This window comes from Sander lucioperca, chromosome 8 (assembly GCF_008315115.2).
Source record: "Sander lucioperca isolate FBNREF2018 chromosome 8, SLUC_FBN_1.2, whole genome shotgun sequence".
Classification (NCBI taxonomy): domain Eukaryota; kingdom Metazoa; phylum Chordata; class Actinopteri; order Perciformes; family Percidae; genus Sander; species Sander lucioperca.
The window spans coordinates 40,133,408-40,152,690 of NC_050180.1; the positions used below are offsets into that span (position 1 = coordinate 40,133,408).

General features: G+C 40.9%; 1 protein-coding gene and 1 long non-coding RNA gene across 5 annotated transcripts in view; one reads left to right on the forward strand and one right to left on the reverse strand.

Moving 5' to 3' along the window:
* The window catches only part of LOC116046602 (galactose-specific lectin nattectin-like), a 253,084-nt gene extending 251,511 nt beyond the window's left edge, over positions 1 to 1,573 (forward strand). For 2 of the 4 annotated variants that reach the window (XM_036004128.1, XM_031295004.2), the window contains exons 5-7: positions 732 to 866; positions 1,028 to 1,139; positions 1,287 to 1,567. In XM_036004128.1, the coding sequence (XP_035860021.1) occupies positions 732 to 866; positions 1,028 to 1,139; positions 1,287 to 1,348 (309 nt within the window). In that variant the 3' untranslated portion in view covers positions 1,349 to 1,567. Of the gene's footprint in view, positions 1 to 731; positions 867 to 1,027; positions 1,193 to 1,286 lie in introns of those variants that run through there. The other 2 variants (XM_031295002.2, XM_031295003.1) reach the window with 2 other exon arrangements.
* The window catches only part of LOC116046607, a 27,263-nt gene continuing 7,980 nt past the window's right edge, over positions 1 to 19,283 (reverse strand). Inside the window, exons 2-4 of the long non-coding RNA XR_004104177.1 lie at positions 11,907 to 11,916; positions 8,916 to 8,919; positions 1 to 92 (exon numbers count right to left, since the gene is read on the reverse strand). This is a non-coding gene — a long non-coding RNA (uncharacterized LOC116046607). The remainder of the gene's footprint in view (positions 93 to 8,915; positions 8,920 to 11,906; positions 11,917 to 19,283) is intronic.

Genomic DNA, 19,283 nt, shown 5'->3' on the forward strand with positions numbered 1-19,283 from the left:
AAAATAAATTACTTTACTGCTTTGCTGCTGTCATAACTACTACGGCAATTAGAGGACACCGCCACTATAAACCTAAATATGAGTCCTAATTGCTGCTTAAACAAACAACTTATGGGACTGTTTTTTGGTTGGAGGACAGTCTCTAAAAGTATTAATACTTTGTTACAGTAAAAGTCCTGCATTGTCCTAAGGTATGTCAGTATATAAATGAGATGTCCTGAGATTACATCTGGGGCTCCATATATAACGCTGTATCCAGTTCTCTTGTACAACAAAATATCATCTGCAAATAATGATATTGAGCTGTTATTGGATTTAATCTGGACATTACATATTTTATTTTGCCTTATGGCTTGGGCTAACGGTCCAAGAGAGATCGCAAACAGCTGCCCTTGGGCTTCAATTTGTACAGTGGGAAGAAGTGGAGAGGAGAGTTTTTTGGCTTCACGTGCCACTGAGCAACTCTTATAGGAATGAACGGGGCTCCATATATAACGCTGTATCCAGTTCTCTTAATACATCGATGTTCAGAAAGCAAATGTCTGTATCAGTTAGATCAGACGTTAAGCGGTCTATACGCTGCCAACTCCCGGGGACAAAACTGTCTAGAGAATTCAGAGCGAGCAAGTTGGGATGTTAATATGTACGCATGTCACAATTTAGCGCGTGGCAGTGATTAGGTTTATGTTTTATTCTTAAATGTTTTTAACCTATTATATTGTCTCCATTAGAACTTCTGCAAGTCTAAAGGTGGGAATCTGGCTTCAATCCACTCAGTAGAGGAATATGAATTCCTCAGAACCTTCATTAACCAAATCAGCGGTGAAAACAGACGGACCTGGATGGGAGGCTTTGACTCAGTGAAGGTGAGACTTTTATTGTCACTGGTCTCTCATGGTATCAACAAAATTAAATTTGATGAAAGAAATAAAGAACAGAAAGAGGAAAATTACTCTAAATGAAACAACAGAAAAAGGAGGATCCTCTTTGATTTTACTTTAACTTTGAACCAATCTCTCTCCTCCAGGAGGGTGAGTGGATGTGGTCTGATGGATCCACATTCGACTACAAAAGCTGGGCTCCGGGGCAGCCTGACAACACCGGCGGAATTGAGCACTGTCTTGAGATGAACTATCAGGGTAAAAAACAACAACATATAAAACATATTGTCTTCTAAATAAATATGATGATGCAACAATGATCTTTAAACTTATAGCAGGTGGTCATATTTTGCAGTCTGAAAGATAAAAAGTTAGACATTAAAACTCTGGAAACTCTCTCTACAGACAAATGGAACGATTACCTGTGTGACAAAGTACTTCCTTTCCTGTGCTCCAAGAAGCTGTGAGGCCTCCCTCCATCATGATCTCACTACAGCTCATCTATAATCTCTATCATTGATCCTCTTTCAGTTTGTTCTGCAGACAGAAACAGCTCTCTGCTGACAGACTCACTCTCACTTGTTTATTATCTGAAGAGTTAGGAAACGGTTCACGTTTGAGTTTTAACATTAGAAGGAAACTGACTGTCTGAGCTGGACAAAAACATAATCAGTTATTGGACTTTTAATCTATACATAACACAAAATGAAATACAGAAAACATTTAAATACTCTGACATCTTTTCCATTTTAGTTTAGTGAATATTGTCTGTCAGCTCTATCCAAAGGTAACAACATCCACCTACCAGACATGAGTGGTGATGATCTCCTCTTCAAAAATGTCCAAATAGAAAAAAATGTTGTCCAAACGTTCTGTGATACAAGAGGAGTTTCTGGTGTGTTGGGTTCTTTATTCATCTGTTTTCCTTCACTTTATAATCAATAAGCATTAACAAATAAAAGACATATTGTCACAAACAGTGTCCTGACTTATTGACTCTTTTTTTCTTTAAAGTGACAAAAAAAAAAAACACAAAATCTTTATATAATTGTGTTTAATATGTTATTGCTTTTTTTAAATAATTACAATAAAAACAAGGTTAAGATACTAATCAAATATACAAATAAACACATTGATGAATAGATTAAATTAGGGCTGCAGCTATCAATTATTTTAATAATCGAGTATTCTACCAATTATTCCATCAGTTAATCGAGTAATCGGATGAGAAATACTTTGTTTTATTGAAGCGCAATAATATACAATAGTTTGGTTTAATTTTCGGAAAAAGCAACATTTGTATTGCATACATTGCTTACATCTCTCAAAAATACAAGAATGTATCCCAAACAAGCCACCATTATGGTCGGCTTTGAAATTCGGGAGAAGCCAGACCCGCGTGACGCGTTCATCATTTCCGGATTTCATTTTTTGGTGACAATACAGATTAGCGCCGCCTGTGCTACGGTGAGCATGTAAGTATGCGCAGTCTGACTCTATAAGCTGGCCAAAACATAATCAGTAATTGGACTTTTAGTTTACTGAATATCACAAAATGAAATACAGAAAACATTAAAATACTCAGAAAACTTTTCCATTTTAGTTTCCTGAATATTATCTGTTATAAACAGCATCCACAGATCTGATTAAGAAAAACTTATTTGATTTCTTTCTAAAAGTTAATGTGATCGATACAACTCTCGTCTGTACATTAATTATGAAGTTCCCTTCAAGCAAACATTAGCATAGCTTAGCATAAAGACTGGAAACATGAATCTGCTCTATGCAGTTTGAATTTTAGAAAAAGTTTTCCACTAACACTGCTCCTATGCTGCTAAATATGCTAAATTAATCCCTATCAACTGGGATCCTCTCCCCCTCTCTTCGTCAAGAATCTATCTCTTTAATATTAAAAAAAATAAGGACCCAGACCATTGTTTATCTTACTGCCCTATTTCATTAGTTAATGCTGATATTAAGATTCTTGCTAAGACTCTTTATCTCAGATTGGAATTGGTCCTCCCCTCCATCATACAGTCAGACCAGACTGGTTTTCTTAAAAACAGATGTTACACTTTTAAGAATGAGGCGACGCCCAATCTTAGAATAACACATTTATTTCCTGTAGGAAATATGAAAACGCAGTTCAGATCAGGCGCTGTAGCATGTACACTTAAACTCGTTAATCACATACTGACTTCTACTGGTTCATACCATATACTTTCATAACTCTTACACAATTACTATCAATAACAATACACTTTACAATCCACATAACTCATACACTAAACAAACATGTTACTCTTGGTGCCATACTCATTATTGCTTCCACTGTTACTTGTGTCAATACCCATGTTAAGTACACAAATACATGTTTACTTACTCTTACAGGGACTACAAGTATTTAGCAAGTGACTGTAGCTACAAAAATACTGTCTCTTTTTAGTGTCAAATTACTCTTTTTAAGATATATACACAGGTAAGTAATGCTTAAATTCAAATGACCTAAAACATGAAAATAACAGTTCAGTAACACCACATTACTCCAGACTGAATAATCTATGAACTTGTCTTATTAGTCTCACTGTTTGTGAACCTCTATGAATTATGCTTATGAAGTGAATTATCTAACATAACTAGTATTTGACCTACAGCCAGTTACTGTACTATTTTCACATGGATTACAATTAATTACAAGTTTTAAACACTGACTACCGCACACTCCACTTATCAAACATCACGGAATGCTCCTTTAACCTTCATGACGCTCAGGCTGTGGCGTTAGTATTTACCGGTGATTAGCATTAGCTTGGCCTGCTAAACAATACACACAGTTAAACAGTTTTCCTAAAACATTTACTATGGTTCATTCTGTTTGGTGGTGTCTTAACCACATATGTCTCTAAACATGTGTTTCACTCCTTACAGCTCACACAGAAAGGTAGTAGCTTGTGGTTAGCGACCGAAGTCATTACTATCGGCGTCCGCCATCTTAGACACACGAGGCGGCAAACATACACACTCATAACACGGTCAAATTCAATGTCTCTTAATGTCACAGTTGTTAGCTAAAGCTCTAATAAAACAAACTACTGATGTCTATTACCCAGGTGCTGATTACAGTCAGCTTACCTGTAGGAAATATGAAAATGCAGTTCAGACCAGGAGCTGTTGCATGTACACTTCTACATTATAAACTCGTTCATCACGTACTGACTTCTACTTCTGCGCTACTGGCGTCAGCTACTGATACCCAATCAAGTGTAAAGCTTAGAGCGCCCCCTGCTGACAAAGCTGAATTAAGTCAGAATAATATCACCCATTCAAAACACATTAATTCAGAATCCCTTGTGGTATATTATAGACAATAGAGACAGTAGTTACCTTGTGTTTTAGACTTAAGCTTCACTCAGTTCAAAATTTAAAGTGGGGGCAATTAGAAAACACACAGTGCCACACAGACATTCCTTTTTCAACATACGGCGCCTCTTCAATGTCATTTATAATGACCGCAATTCTCAATGTCCAGACGTAGTTGTATCGTTGGACGCTGAGAAAGCTTTCAATAAGGTTGAGTGGGACTATCTCTTCTCCTGCCTTTCTAAATTTGGAATCGGTGAGGACTTTGTAGCCTGGACACGACTTCTTTACACCTCTCCTCTATCCTCAGTTCGTACGAATAGCAACTTCTCAGAATACTTTACCCTCCACAGGGGCACCAGACAGGGCTGTCCCCTCTCGCCTCTCCTTTTTGCGGTGGCAATTGAACCTTTAGCCATTGCTCTCCGTAATCTGTTGGATTTTAAAGGGATCACTCACTATGGTATTGAACAAAAATTGTCATTGTACGCTGACGATCTCCTCTTGTTTATCTCCAAAACACTGGCGTCTACTGTATGTCATTTATTCTTAAGACCTTAGAGCACTTTGGGGTTATACCAGGGTATAAAGTCAATCTAGACAAAAGTGAGGTTTTCGCTGTCAACGCAGCTGCCTCTTTGAGTTCACTATCAAGGCTCCCCTTTAGAGGCATCCCCTTTAACATGGCTTTCAATACCTATGTGTAACAGTTTCTAACAAATTTAATAACCTTCTGAAGCTAAACTTCGAAACACTACTCTCACATACTAAGGATGATCTTAGTCGCTGGTCACTCCTGCCTCTGTCACTAGCAGGCAGAATAAATTCAGTCAAAATTAATGTTCTCTCTTAAGTTTCGTTATCTTTTCCAGTGCATCCCGGTTTTTCTTCCAAAGTCCTTTTTCCACAACTTGGATACGGCAATATTACAGTTCATCTGGAACAAAAAGGTGCCACGATTACGCAAGACAGTCTTGCAAAAACACTAAAAAGATGGGGGGATGGCACTACCTAATTTTTAGGGGTCCAAGCCCGAGGGGGCATGGGAACATCTCACATCTCCAGCGGAGCTGTGGTACACTATTGTTTTTCTAAAGATTAATATTTTCCTCCATTATTTTTCTCTGCCTAAAACTCTTACTACAGCCTAAACCGTACATGATGGGGGGGTTGCCATTTTCAGGACTGGTCCGACCTCAGGCGCAACAATTTACCCACTTCCACCACTAGGTGGCGCTATAGCAGAAAAAACACGTTTGGCCCTATAACTCCCACTACGTACACCGGACATTCAAAAACCATATATCCACGTGTTCCCTGTATCCAACTGAATCACGTGATATAGGCTACGCCCATTTCCGCCTAGACTTTTATGCATGAAAAATCGCAATTTATCAAAAACCTACTTTTTCAATCTCCTCCTAGACCGTGCGACCGATCTGCACGAAACTTGAAGTGTAGCATCTCCAGACCGACCTGACAAAAAGTTAATGAAACAAATTTTTATAGGATAAAAATTGCGTTTAAATGTTATCAGCAAAGAACTGGAGATTGTTGTTCAACATGCCACTACGATGCTCTGTACCAAATTTGGCAAAGATGGGCCTTTAGGGGGCGCTATAAGCAATGTTTATTTGTTTTGGCCAATAACAACGCATTTAAATGGGACATTTGCAATTGCAGTATCTTTGCCACAGTAAATGCAATCCACACAAAACTTGTGGTGCTTGTTCGGCATGCCGCTCTGAGGCTCTGTACCAAATTTGGTGAAGCTCGGCCATTAGGGGGCGCTATAATCAACGTAGACGAGTTTTGGCCCTTTTACTCAATCTATGTTAATGGTATATTTGCAATGGGAATGTACCACAGACCTTGCAGCTCACACTTCTCAATATTTACTGATGTTTACCTCTTACCGTTACGTTATGGTTTTTGCATTTGCGTGCTCCCCTGGTTTTCTATAATAAACAAACTTCTTAACCCACCTGACAAAGTTTCTACAACCTTCACAGTGGACAAATGCAACTCTTTTCTCAGAATTGCAACTCTGTTCCATTCTCTTTCCATCTTTCCAGTTAAACACATCAAACAATAGCACTGATACACCATGCTGACACGGTAAAAAGATGTTTGCCTTCCCCTTTGCCACACACCTGTACCTGTGGCTGTTTATTACTATAAGCATTTCCTGTGTCAATGCTCCACCTGGTTGTCACACACAAAACTGCATATCTATTCATGGCACCAACCTGCTATGTAAACATCGTAAATAGTGACAAAAAAACTGGAAGTGGCGAAAAAGAACAACAAAATGTTGAAAAAAAAAGTTTTAAAATTTTAAATTTTGACCCAGAAAAAAAACATAGCCATCTGCAGGTTAGCTGCCCAGTAATAAGATAAACTAGAACTGCAAGCAGTTATGACGGGGCCCAAGCCACCCATGCCAGTCGCCCCTGACGCCCCGGGGAGCGCGCGTAAGCGGAACCTGAAGCCTGGCGGTGGGGAGGCAAACATCGGTAAATATCGAGAGGTGTCAGCCGCGACGTCTGCGGTACATTGCCGTTGCAAATGTAGCGGTTAACAGTTCATCTCCATGCATACACAGACTACCTTTAACAATTCTCTACAATAAACAAACTTCTTAACCCCCCTGACCACAGGGGACAGCAGAGAGAAATGAGAGCGTGACTGAGAGGGTGGAGGGGGGAGGCAGGTGTGGTGGTTGAAGGAGCAGGGGAGGTGGTCAGGTTGTTGTAAATGGTGTCATAGGCACCGATTTATGTTTTCCTCCGTGGGTGCTCTCAGGTGCACGGCCTTTAAAAAAATATATATATATATATTCAAAAATTGTTTGTTTGCATTTCAGAACCTTAGGAAATGGACAGCGGCCAACGCACACACGCCTATTAACTCGATAATAAAGCCGTAAAGTAGGCTTTCAACTCAGGACAGCGCCACTTCTCACAAATACAGATAGGATTGGCAGGGGCGGAGCTAGACTCTCAGTAAAGTGGGGGCGGAGCTTCATCATGGGGCCCTCTACTACCAAGTAATTTTAAATTTAAAACTGTCAAAAAAAACGTAAAATATCTGATGAATGCATGTTATAATGTGTCACTTGTTGAGCCAAGTAAGCCTATATGTCAAATAAAACACAAGGAAAAGCCACATGTTTTGACAAGTTTGTGTTTGACGAACAAAGAAAACTGTTTGCCAGTCAAGTAAAAATGTTTCAGCACCACGGACAGCGACAGCTGATGGACAGTGATGGTGCTGAACAGGCCAAGTGCGCTCAATCAGTGCCACACTATATAATTGACATGGCACTATTATACTGTATATATTGATCACAAAGTTTGTTTACAACTCCATAGGTAGGCTACATGAAAACTGGGATGAAAACTTTGAGTAAAACAGATTTATAACATTGTGAGTGACTTATTCATAACTAAAATATAAATTCTTAAAGACGATTTTTTTTTCTTACCATTTTGTTGTCTGCTTAACGATTCTCCAGAACAAATAAATCTAACAAAACTATATACATATCATGGTCCCTTATTAAGTCTTCATCCTCCTCTCCTTCATGGTGGCAAATCTGCCAACCACTTTGTCCTTGTTGATATGTATGTCCCGCTCCACACACAGCAAGGTGAGATTTGACAGTGTGGCCTCATCCATGCACGAACGCAAGTATGTCTTAATGAGCCGCAGATGGGTGAAACTTCGTTCGGCACTGGCGCTGCTGATGGGAAGGGTTTTCTAAATCCTGTAGAGAATGGTCAGGTGTGGGTAGGCTCTATCCATGTCGTTGGCAATGAGGAATGGCAGGACGGCGTCGGTGGTGAGATCCATGTTTAACTCAGAATACAATGCACGAAAAGAGCAAAACTCCTCCACTGCGTCTTCTGGCTCGGGCATGTCTTCTGAGTAGAAACGGGCCAGCTCAAGCATTTTCTCCTCCGCATCAGGGTGCTCAAATCGCTTTGGGCAGAGTACTGTGAACAGTTTGGCCATTTATTTATTATAATAATAATAATAATAATAATAATAATAATAATAATAATAATAATAATAATTCAATCAGGAGAGACTTCGTTGCAGATATGCAAACATTTATTAGTAAGATATTACACAGTAATTACATACATAACTTTGGAGATTAGACTCCATTGTATATGGGGTATATATACAATTCTAAGGTTTAGGAAAACCAAAACATATCCCCCAATGGAATCTAGACACTGGTGGTGGTGAGAAAAATCCGTATATGCAAAACGAGCCGTCAGCCAGGAGAAGACCGAGAACACCGTACCGAATATGCCTGGAGGTAGAAGGGGAGGAGGCGGGTCGCATTCTCGTCTGAAAATACAACTGACATAAGCAGGAGAGAGAGAACAGATTTAAAACATGGTAGTCATGCTGTGATTGGCTTGAACATACGTGCGCGATTCTAATTGGTATAAAGAAACGTAACACCCACCTACCAGCTGATCAGTTAAAGAGAAGAGAGACAACGTAATTGAAGTCTCCCTGACAGAATTTACGCTGAGCTACATTTCAATCAGGAGAGACTTCGTTGCAGATATGCAAACATTTATTAGTAAGATATCACACAGTAATTCCATACATAACTTTGGAGATTAGACTCCATTGTATACGGGGTATATGTACAATTCTAAGGTTTAGGAAAACCAAAACATATCCCCCAAAACTTGAAAAAGAATTTTAATTGATTAAATTACATGAATATACGTACCTTAAAGCCGCTACAAATCTGTATGGTGATACAAAACAGAATGTATTAAATAATCAGTAAATAATAGAGTAATAAACACACTGAACCACGCTAGGTAATAATTCACACCCAAAAAGGCATATAAACAATAAAACTAGGTAGTTAAGTCGTCAGCAAAACAAATCTCGGCAATTTAGGCCGGAACAAACACAAAACACATATCAGCAATTCAGGCTGAACACAAAACCTCGGCAATTCAGGCCGGAACAAACACAGAACCTCTGCAGTTACAAAGACAAAACTTATATCAGCAATTCAGGCCGGAACAAACACCAAACTCGGTAGTTATAAATGCAAAATACACCTCAGCAATACAGGCTGAATACAAGACTAAATCTCGTCAATCCAGGCCGGAACAAATACCGAACCTCTGCAGTTATAAAGGCAAAGACATATCAACAATTCAGGCTGACCATCACAAAACATCAAGGATTCAGGCAGGAACAAACAAAGAACCTCTGTAGATACAATAGAAGAAAATAAAATCTTAATTGATGAACACAGTCAAGACAATACATCAGTACATTGAGAACATCACCCATCCATTATACCACCACCAGTTATATGCAATCTTACCACAATCAAGGTTTAAGAGATCTTTGGTTACAGATGATGTCTTCAACATCAGGGCGAATGTAAGATGAGTACGCAGAAGAAGACCACCGTCCGAGTTGTTGTAGAGAAGTACTGGAGACCCCTCGAATAGCAGCAGTAGTAGCAGCCCCTATTCTAAACGAATGACTCGTAAAACGCTTTGGTGAAATGTTAGCTTTGATAAGGACTAGTTTCAAATGCTGTTTAAACCAACATTTCGACATAGGGAAATCTCCAGGAATAACAAATAAGGGTGACAGGGTAATACTCTGACATCTGTAAGATAGATACTTAATCATAGCTTTAAATGGGCAAAACTGTGTGTCAGTGCGGGCACCAATGATTGAACAAGCGCCTCCCCGTTTAGAATGTTTAAGTTGTAAGCTATAATGTTGAGAATGAAATGTTAGATCAGAAAACGTAATATCTCTGCTGGGATTAAATACTTTAGAAGGTGTAGTGAATTCATTACATCTCAAAATAGCATAAAACACCAAAAAGAACACAGCCTCCAATAAAGCATCAACATAAGAGGAAAAAACCCCAAGACGTAGCGTCGCTATCAATACATGCAAAATCCTGAGGGTAATCGCCTGTCTAAGGTCAGGGGAAGACGGATGCTCTTTAGCTATACCTTTCAGAATAAGTTTAATTGCCGGATTAGAAAATAAGCTTGGAAATGAGGGATCATAACATCTGACATTGAACTGTATGCCTGCAAGCAACCCACGAGTATACTGAGGTTTAAATTTACGCGTATCAGTGCAATAGCAAATAAAAGCACAAATACTGTTGATGAGAATAGGTTTTAGTGGCACATCAATGGAAACACAAAAGAAAGCAAAAGTACACCAAGCAAAATCATATGTTCTTAAAGTAGAATCAGCTAAACCCTTCCTCATATACAACCTAGCAGAATCTAAATAAGCCTGTAGGGGTATTTGATTCAATACAGCGCTAGATCTACCATAGAGGGAAGCACTACTGGTACAGGGCTGGCTGCAGGACAGAGGCTCCGAAAGGTCTGAAAGTGAAAGCGAGAAAGTGCATCAGCCGCTGTGTTATAGTGACCAGGGACATGACGGGCAGTGATAATAAAGTTGTTAATGACTTATATATGATGAATACACCACGTCATCATAGAAAAACGAAACCCCATTCCATTCCCCCAGAAGACGAGACCACAGAAACTTAAATCAGAACGGCACCCGTCATCCAAGGACAGGATATCATGTAGATCCGGCACAGAAGAAGCCATATCCACTAACCTGGATATGAAGGAGCGTCCCTGCGGAATAACTCTCATTGCAAAATTCAAATGCCCGAGTAGAGAGAGCAATTGCCGTTTGGTGATGTTACCCGCAGATAGAAAGGACTCACTTATCGCACGGATCCGCTCCAATTTCTCCAGCGGGAGAGAAGCTTCCATGCGGACAGAATCCAGTGTGATGCCAAGAAACTCCAGGCGTGTATCTGGACCAATAGTTTTAGCCTCAGACAGAGGTACACCTAGGGACCGAAAACAAACCCTCAGTTTGCCCAGGGACGAGCCAGCACTATCACAAGGGGGATCAACTAGCAGAAAATCATCAAGCAAATGAAGTACCGAAGGCACCCCAACCCTGTTAAGCAGCATCCAACACAGAGCTTCTGAGATGTGGTTGAAAATGCACGGGCTACTCCTACATCCAAAAGTCAGCCGCACCCCGAAATAATACTTGGATTCCCACCAAAAAGAGGCCACTGGGAAGGATGAATGGGCACAATTTTAAACGCGTCGGTGATGTCAGCCTTAGAGAGCCAAGCCCCCTTGCCAGCCAGTTTAATCAGTTTGATGGCATTATCCACAGTAGCGTAATGTAGAGAAAAAGGCACATCCGGAATGAGACTATTAACACTAGCAACATCTCCGCAGCGTGGAGCGGACAGATCAAAAATCAGCCGCTTCTTGCCTGAATATTTACCAGTAGCGACACCAATAGGACTAGTACGAAATACAGGAAACGGGGAAGACACGAACGGCCCGATGACATACCCTTTCCTGACCTCTGAATCTAACAATAGTGAGACGGTATCAGGATCAGAGACAGCGGAGAGAAGATTTTTTGCTACGTTTGTCATAGTAGGATAGGAAAGCACACCCACCCGAAAACCCTGAGAAAGACCTGAAAGAATATGGTCCACAAACAGAATTAGGATGAGACGACAGTTCGAATGCCAAAGCCTGAACATTTATTGGAGTGGAAGGATGAATCTTCAAAATGTCTTTGAACCACGTTGAAACTGTTGCTTGCCCCTCCGTGCCGGAGCCGGGTGCCGTGGGCAGACTGACCTGGGATGTGCATCTCGGCAGTCGCTGCAAACGTGAAGGAAAACGCAATTGGGGTACAAACACCTTCATTAAAACTATTGCAAATGGGATATGATGTATATCTAGAATTAATAACCTGCCGCCCACGGGAATCCACCCCAGGAACCGAATTTCTCAGAGGAGGCTGCTGCACAGGACCCGCCCCAGTGTTAGAACTCTGAAACGCCACACTTGGGCAGAAAGAGGCAAAGTGTCCCGCAACACCGCAAGTTGAGCACGCCAACACTTGAAATCCCCCCGCGATCATGACCAGAAGCTCAGTGTCAAGTATGGACCAGTTCAGTCGGACATTGGACCGGGCAATATACAACGCAGACTTCCTTTGTATCAATTTGTGATATTGATAGAACACATTCCTTCCGTATCTCAGATTGAGATCAGCAATAAGAGCCAAATAAGCGTCAAACTCCTGTCTCCTGTCCGGATACACAGAACAAATCACATCACAGTATATCCCGAAAGCCACCACAAACTGCCCAATAGAAAGCTCCTTAGAAAGCCTGGGATCTGCCGATTTGAACATGGCAGAGAAACTATCCCCAGAGACTAGAGACCTATCACACTCCGGGGACGGCAAAATAAGGCTTACCAAATTAATGTCTTTCCCCAGCAGAATTTTAGACCTCACCCGGGCCGATATATTAGCCACTTCAGAAATATAAGGCCTACCTATAGCCGACGATGCCACACTCGAAGCCAGGTAATAGTTAGCATCGACAGGGGCCGACACTGATGCATGAGGGAAACTGGGCACCGCCTGCGCCGCAGAGGCCAGTGCGGCATTGACAGTCACCGAAGCACCGGCAGCTGAATTACTCTCCACAGCCAGCAGCCTCGCATCCAAAGACTGCATTGATCTCCCCAGAGATTGTAGAGATTCGATTATAAGGCTGGATTCAGAGGACCCACTAGGAACAGCCGAAGCAGCCGCCCGGCTGTTAGCACCTCCACCGCGACGTTTCGGCGGGGCGCTGGGAGGAGGATCCACCTTCCTGGTCTGCTTCTGACCTCGAGCCGCCGCAGGGACAGCCGGCAAAGGCACCGGTGAGACGCACCCAGCTTGCGTAGCCAGCTCTCGAATTTCAGGAGAATGCAAACCTGGGGCTGGAGTGATGCCACGATCCTGAAGTTGCCGCAGGAAAATCTCTGTCCCGTCCGACCGTGACCCGGGCAGCACCGCCAGGCGGGAGCTCCTGCAAACCCCATCCAGAGAATCCAGCATAAACCTCAGGAGATACTTGCTGTCCTGGATCCGGCACCTCCAGTGAATCAGAGTCGGAAGCCGACATAGTGAGTGCGCCGAACCAAACGCAACACAGGAAAAACACAAGAGCCATAAGCCAACAACTACTATCGCATTCTCGTCTGAAAATACAACTGACATAAGCAGGAGAGAGAGAACAGATTTAAAACATGGTAGTCATGCTGTGATTGGCTTGAACATACGTGCCCGATTCTAATTGGTATACAGAAACGTAACACCCACCTACCAGCTGATCAGTTAAAGAGAAGAGAGACAACGTAATTGAAGTCTCCCTGACAGAATTTACGCTGAGCTACATTAATAATATAATTATTATAATAATAATTTATAATATCTGCGAGATGGTTTCATCAAGAGGCATGGCCGGCAGTACATTTTCTTTGTCAGCCAGCTAACGCTGTCATACCAGGAGAGCTGAAAAGACCTGTTACTTTGCCCTATCTTTTGCACTAAATCAATCTTAGGTGTTGATCTGCCCTGCTGTTTAATTCTAAGTTTCTCCTCGTAAGGACGACTTTCAAATGGCTTTGCCAAAATCAGGTCGACAATATTAACATTGTCTGCCATCGTGTGCAGTTTGCTAGCTGGCTAGTTTACCCCTACAACACTAGCCAGGGCTACTGTATGAATTAATGTATGAACAAACAATCTAACAAAACGATATTAAACTCAAAGGAGGAAATGTGGGAATTAGGTTAAACTGAAACAAGGAATGTAATGTACAATTGTATGAAATGTATGATGAAAATTGGCTAGCAATTTCGCCAAGCAATTACCAAGAAATAGGTTGCAGCAGTTCGTTTTTTGACTACACTTGCAAAATCCGTGATGGGACTGTCACTGAGCTTGAATAGCTTTGGCGACTTGTTATAGTACAAAATTGTTGTCAATCAAAAGGAGATGCAGTCTGCAGAAGCCCGGAGTCCAGGCCAACCCACTCCTCCATTCAACCCCAGAGACAACAAGCGTCTGTATTTGCATAAATTGCAATTTATCCAATGACCATCTAGTTTCGAAGCATTGAAAAAAACTGTTGAAAGCGACCACATTGAGGTCAATGGACGCCAGGCTTCAACGGGGAAATACACTGTGACGTGTATGAGATGTATGAGAGGGAAATCAAGTCAGTCAACCTGCTTTATGTAGCTGATATTGAACAAACTCGTCTTCAAGATGAACGTATTCTAACGCATTTTTAGTCAATAAAATGTTAACACAATAGTACATATTTGACCATTATTTTTTTGACATTTTAGGGGAAGCTGAGCTTCCCTTACAGTCTTAAAGAAATTGCCTCTGTTCTGTACATTTTATCCACCCGAGTCCAGAAATGTCCCTGCCATTTGGGAAACAGTCTGACAACAGGGTCAATACTATGCAAACATGTACAATGTGTCCAACTGAGTCCAAATATGACCCTGACAAATGGGAAACACACTGACAAAAGGGTCCTTACTATGCAAACATGGACACTGTGTCCAACAGTACACTTTTTAGAAGAGAAGAAGAAGAAGAATTGTGTGTTAAGTCTCATTAATTTCAATAAAGAATTTTGATATTAAATCTACTTGGTATCTTTGTGAACTGTGCGGATAGTCTATTGGAAATTAACCCTTTGAACTCTGTAATAGAGATGGTCCTTCAGATTCTACATTGATATTTTAGCTCATTGTGATGTTATTTCTTGTATAGTATATATTATATATATATATTATTATGTATATTCAAATTTTTCATATCCCTTAAATCAGTACACCCTAAGCTAAAAGGATATGTAAGTCAACAACAACCATAATAATTAATAAAACAAAAGTCGGACATGTGTTTTCAAATGTTCCTAGATAAACACACAGATCCAGAAATTTCTAAATGTAGAGACAAAATCAATCCAAGGCCACACTCTTTACACACACACACACACACACACACACACACACAAAGTTCGTGCACCCTGAACTTTACCTGGAGGCAGAGCCATATTAAATGAAAAGATTACACGAGGCATGCTGCATTGTTCTGGGCCCCCTCAAAAACAGATATTTTGTTATTTACTTTTTTTGAGATACATTTTTTATTAGCACCATTTATCATTCAGACATACAAAGCAAATTCCACAATATGTGCCAGGTAATATCAGATGGTGCACAGAACAGAGAAACACAAATTCAACAAGAACAAAAACCCTCTCCCACCAGTGTTGGTTTGTTGGTGAAAAGTACCCTTCGCTAACAAAAAAAAAAGTTCACTGGAACACTTTGTTATTGGTAATGTATCCACGTTAGGAAAAGCATCCTTTAGGACAAACTGATTTCTGATACATGTTCATGACTGGTTTTGGTAAGGAAACCAAATTTCTCCTACACTCCTCTTTGCTATAGTAGGCTGTTCTAAACACACTGAAAGTAGACTCAAGAATTTCAGACTTGGTTCTGACAAAACTTGTTTGTAATGTTTTGTCTTGTTGCTTTTTAAGTATACTTTCAGCTATTTTATGACTTTGGGAAACACTATGTTCATTAATTTTGCCATTCACTTGAGAAGGTGTACCTGAGTTTACCACTATGCTCTGCTTGTCTGATCTCTGATCTTACAGCACTGCATGTTTCCCATCCCAACTTTTTCTCTTTGACCATAAGAAATGGGTGGGTCTTACAGAAGTATTCATACTGGTGTACCTTCCAGCAGTCTGGCAAGTTGTGACAGGCTCCACCTCCTGCTCTAGTGCCCTGCCCCATGTCCACAGCTCCAATGACTTCCCCATGTACACAGCTCTTCTGCCCTGTCCAGAGTAGAGGACAGATTTGAGGTGGATATACAGTAGTATAATATAATAATATAAGAAATTATATTGGTACAGTCACTACATGTATTAAAATAGGCAAATAATGTTTAACAAATTCTCTGCACTTGCACTTGTAGAGAAGACAATTGTGTGCATTACTAACTAAGGGCAAGTGGCAAATTTGTATTTGAAGGACTCAAATGTATCAGTTTTCCTATAGCCTAGCCTAACTTGTGTCATTTCCACCTGTTTACACATCTCCTCACTTCTGCCACCCTGTCCAGTGTCATTTCCACCAGTCTTTGGCTCCACTCTACATATCGTCACCTTCCTAAAATAATTGCCTAAGTCATTTTTTGACAAAAAGTATTTTTTTGCCTAAATCATCTCCTCATGGTGCTGGCCACCTCTGGTAAAATTGCCTACATCCTCAGTTGAACAGGTCTTGTGATTCCACACCTTTAGTATAATGGCCTAAGTCAAGCATGTGACTTAGGCCATTTAGTTTTTTGTGTTTTCTGAAAAACCTGAAAAAATGACTTAGGCCATTATTTTAGGAAGGTGACGATATGAGGGGAAATACAAAAGGAAGAATGCTTAATGTCAAAGTTAATGATGATGCTTAACTCATGCCAGTATAACAAACATAGAAGGAGATCATATCTTAGTAAACTTAACTTTAACATTAGTAGAATGTTGATATCAATTAAATCATCTGGTAAGTCTACTGAGTACATTACTGTAGTCTGCTGCCAACATGTTTCACAGCTAGTCATGCTAAAATGTCTGGAATATCAGCCCACCTTTTGAAAAAATCCGTCAGTTTCCTCTTCTTGGGTTGATATGCTCCACTCATTTCAATATATCTCTGAAAGTTGGAAATTAAATCAACCATTTATTCATTAACCACCGAGATTACCCCCCTCCCCCCACAGCCTACTTTGCTTCATATCATGCATTAAGGACCATTTGATGCTAGCTAGCTAGCTGGCGTCATTTCAGATTCATCAATTTATGCACAAGTCACAAAAACAAAATCAATCTATCCTTGTGGAAAGGTTGCTTGGTAGCTCAAAGTAGGTCAAGCAAGTCTGATATTTCTGTAATTCACACAGATCAAACACATATGCTGACTGAATAGATTGCTAGTTTTTGAGTAGCCAGCTAGCAGTTCTCATGGCAGTTTGCTGATAATCCGGTGTCTGAAGTAAAATGTCAAACATCTCCTGAGAAAAATCACACGGTCAACCTCGTCTTGGTTATTTAATTGAGATTTAGTCTTATTTTCCTTACCTTGTCATTGACAAAGTCGATCTGCTGCAGTGAGATGTTTTTTTTCAAGGCAGTAGAAGGTCTTCTTGAACTTTCGCGCGCTTCCACATCCCGCACAACTAAGGATCTCTCAGGAACATTCATCAAAAAATGTAGCCTAAGCCTACCTAGATGCGCATGCGCGAGCGGTGTGCGATGGTCGACTGACAACGAGATTAAGCAGCTGAACAAGAATACGGCCGTGTTCCGATTGTTCTCAACTCAGCTCCGCCAAGACAAAATAGACATGCCATTTCAAAAATCTTTCATTTATTGTCAGAAATATCATGTTTTTAAAAGCATCACTTTCATCAAATTGTATGTGACACATGTACAGTAGGCAACTGACTGCAAGCAGTCACATCCGGACTCCTACGAGCAGGCTTATGTGCCGGGGATGAGCCCCGGAGAGCCCCGGCCCAGTTTAACCACTGGTTGTCACTATACGTTTCAAAATGTTGTGCCAGTGTGCTCTCTAAGATTCTACCTGCTGTGCTAAATTTGAGTCTATTCTTTCATTTTTATTTTCCAAAAGATGACAGACTGAGCACAGCACTGCGATGGTCCACAGAATTCCCATGTTCATTTAAGCAGCGATTGACTCGCCATTGGTCAGGCGGGTGTGTGGGCGGGATATTGATGCCGCGGCTCCACCACTCGATTACTACTACGCAGACTCTGGCTCCTTAATGACAATATGGAATCGCCCGTATCCGGAAGATTTTGGCTTCAATTTGTACAGTGGGAAGAAGTGGAGAGGAGATTTTTTTGGCTACACGCGCCACTGAGCAACTCTTATAGGAATGAACGGGGCTCCGTATATAACGCTGTATCCAGTTCTCTTTATATACCGATGGTCAGAATGCAAATGTCTGTATCAGTTAGATCGGACGTTAAGCAGTCTTTACGCTGCAAGCTCCCGAATAAAAAAATGTCCGGAGAATTCGAGCGAGAGCGAGCAAGTTGGGATGTTAATATGTACGCTTGTCATAACTTAGCGCGTGGCAGGCAACAGCTGGAAGTACTGGCATTATATAAAACTTTGATAATCCAACACGGTGCTGTGAGCAGAGCAAACTCAATAGGCCTGTGTACAGCTTGAATGCAGAATGTTTGCAGTTAAGCACTTTGGCTGATTGTTGACTCCTCCTGTAAGGTTAATTATTGTTCCAATAAAGTAGAATTAACATTTGATACTAAGTATTAAGTAAGATCATTGTAATACTTTTTAAAGAGTAATAAGAAAAAAGTAAAATATTACACTCCCTGAGTAACTTGCCCAAGATTGAGCTGATGGAAAATTTCAATCTGGTTTCAGATCACGTCACACTGACACGTCTGCACTGTTGAGAAGACACAATGATATTGCCTTGTCTGTAGATGCCGGGAATCCTGCTGTTTTAGTGCTTTTGGACCTCACAGCGGCGTTTGATACAGTGGACCATGCAGTCCTCCTCTCTCGCCTTGATCATTGTGTAGGCATCCGAGGCTCGGCACTTCAATGGTTTAGCTCCTATTTGGCAAATAGGAGCTTCTCTGTCATGATTGGTCACCTCTCCTCGTCAGCTGCTGCTCTCTCTTGTGGGGTACCCCAGGGTTCAATTCTTGGCCCCATTCTGTTTTCCTTATATACGTTGCCTTTAGGGGCTATTATAGCATAGCACAACCTGTCATTTCATTGTTATGTGATGATGATGACATTTGACAGTGTCGCACTAAACTCCCTGCTTAGCTGTATTAATGATATTAAGTTGTGGCTTTCACAAAACTTTCTTAACTTGAACGAAGCTAAAACTGAGTGTATCATCTTCAGTACTTCATACCTTAAGCCAGCTTTTTGGGGGGGTTACTTTTGATTGTACACACAGTGAATCTGACTGCAAATGATGTGAAAGAAATGCATGAAAGTTGTAATAATTCAG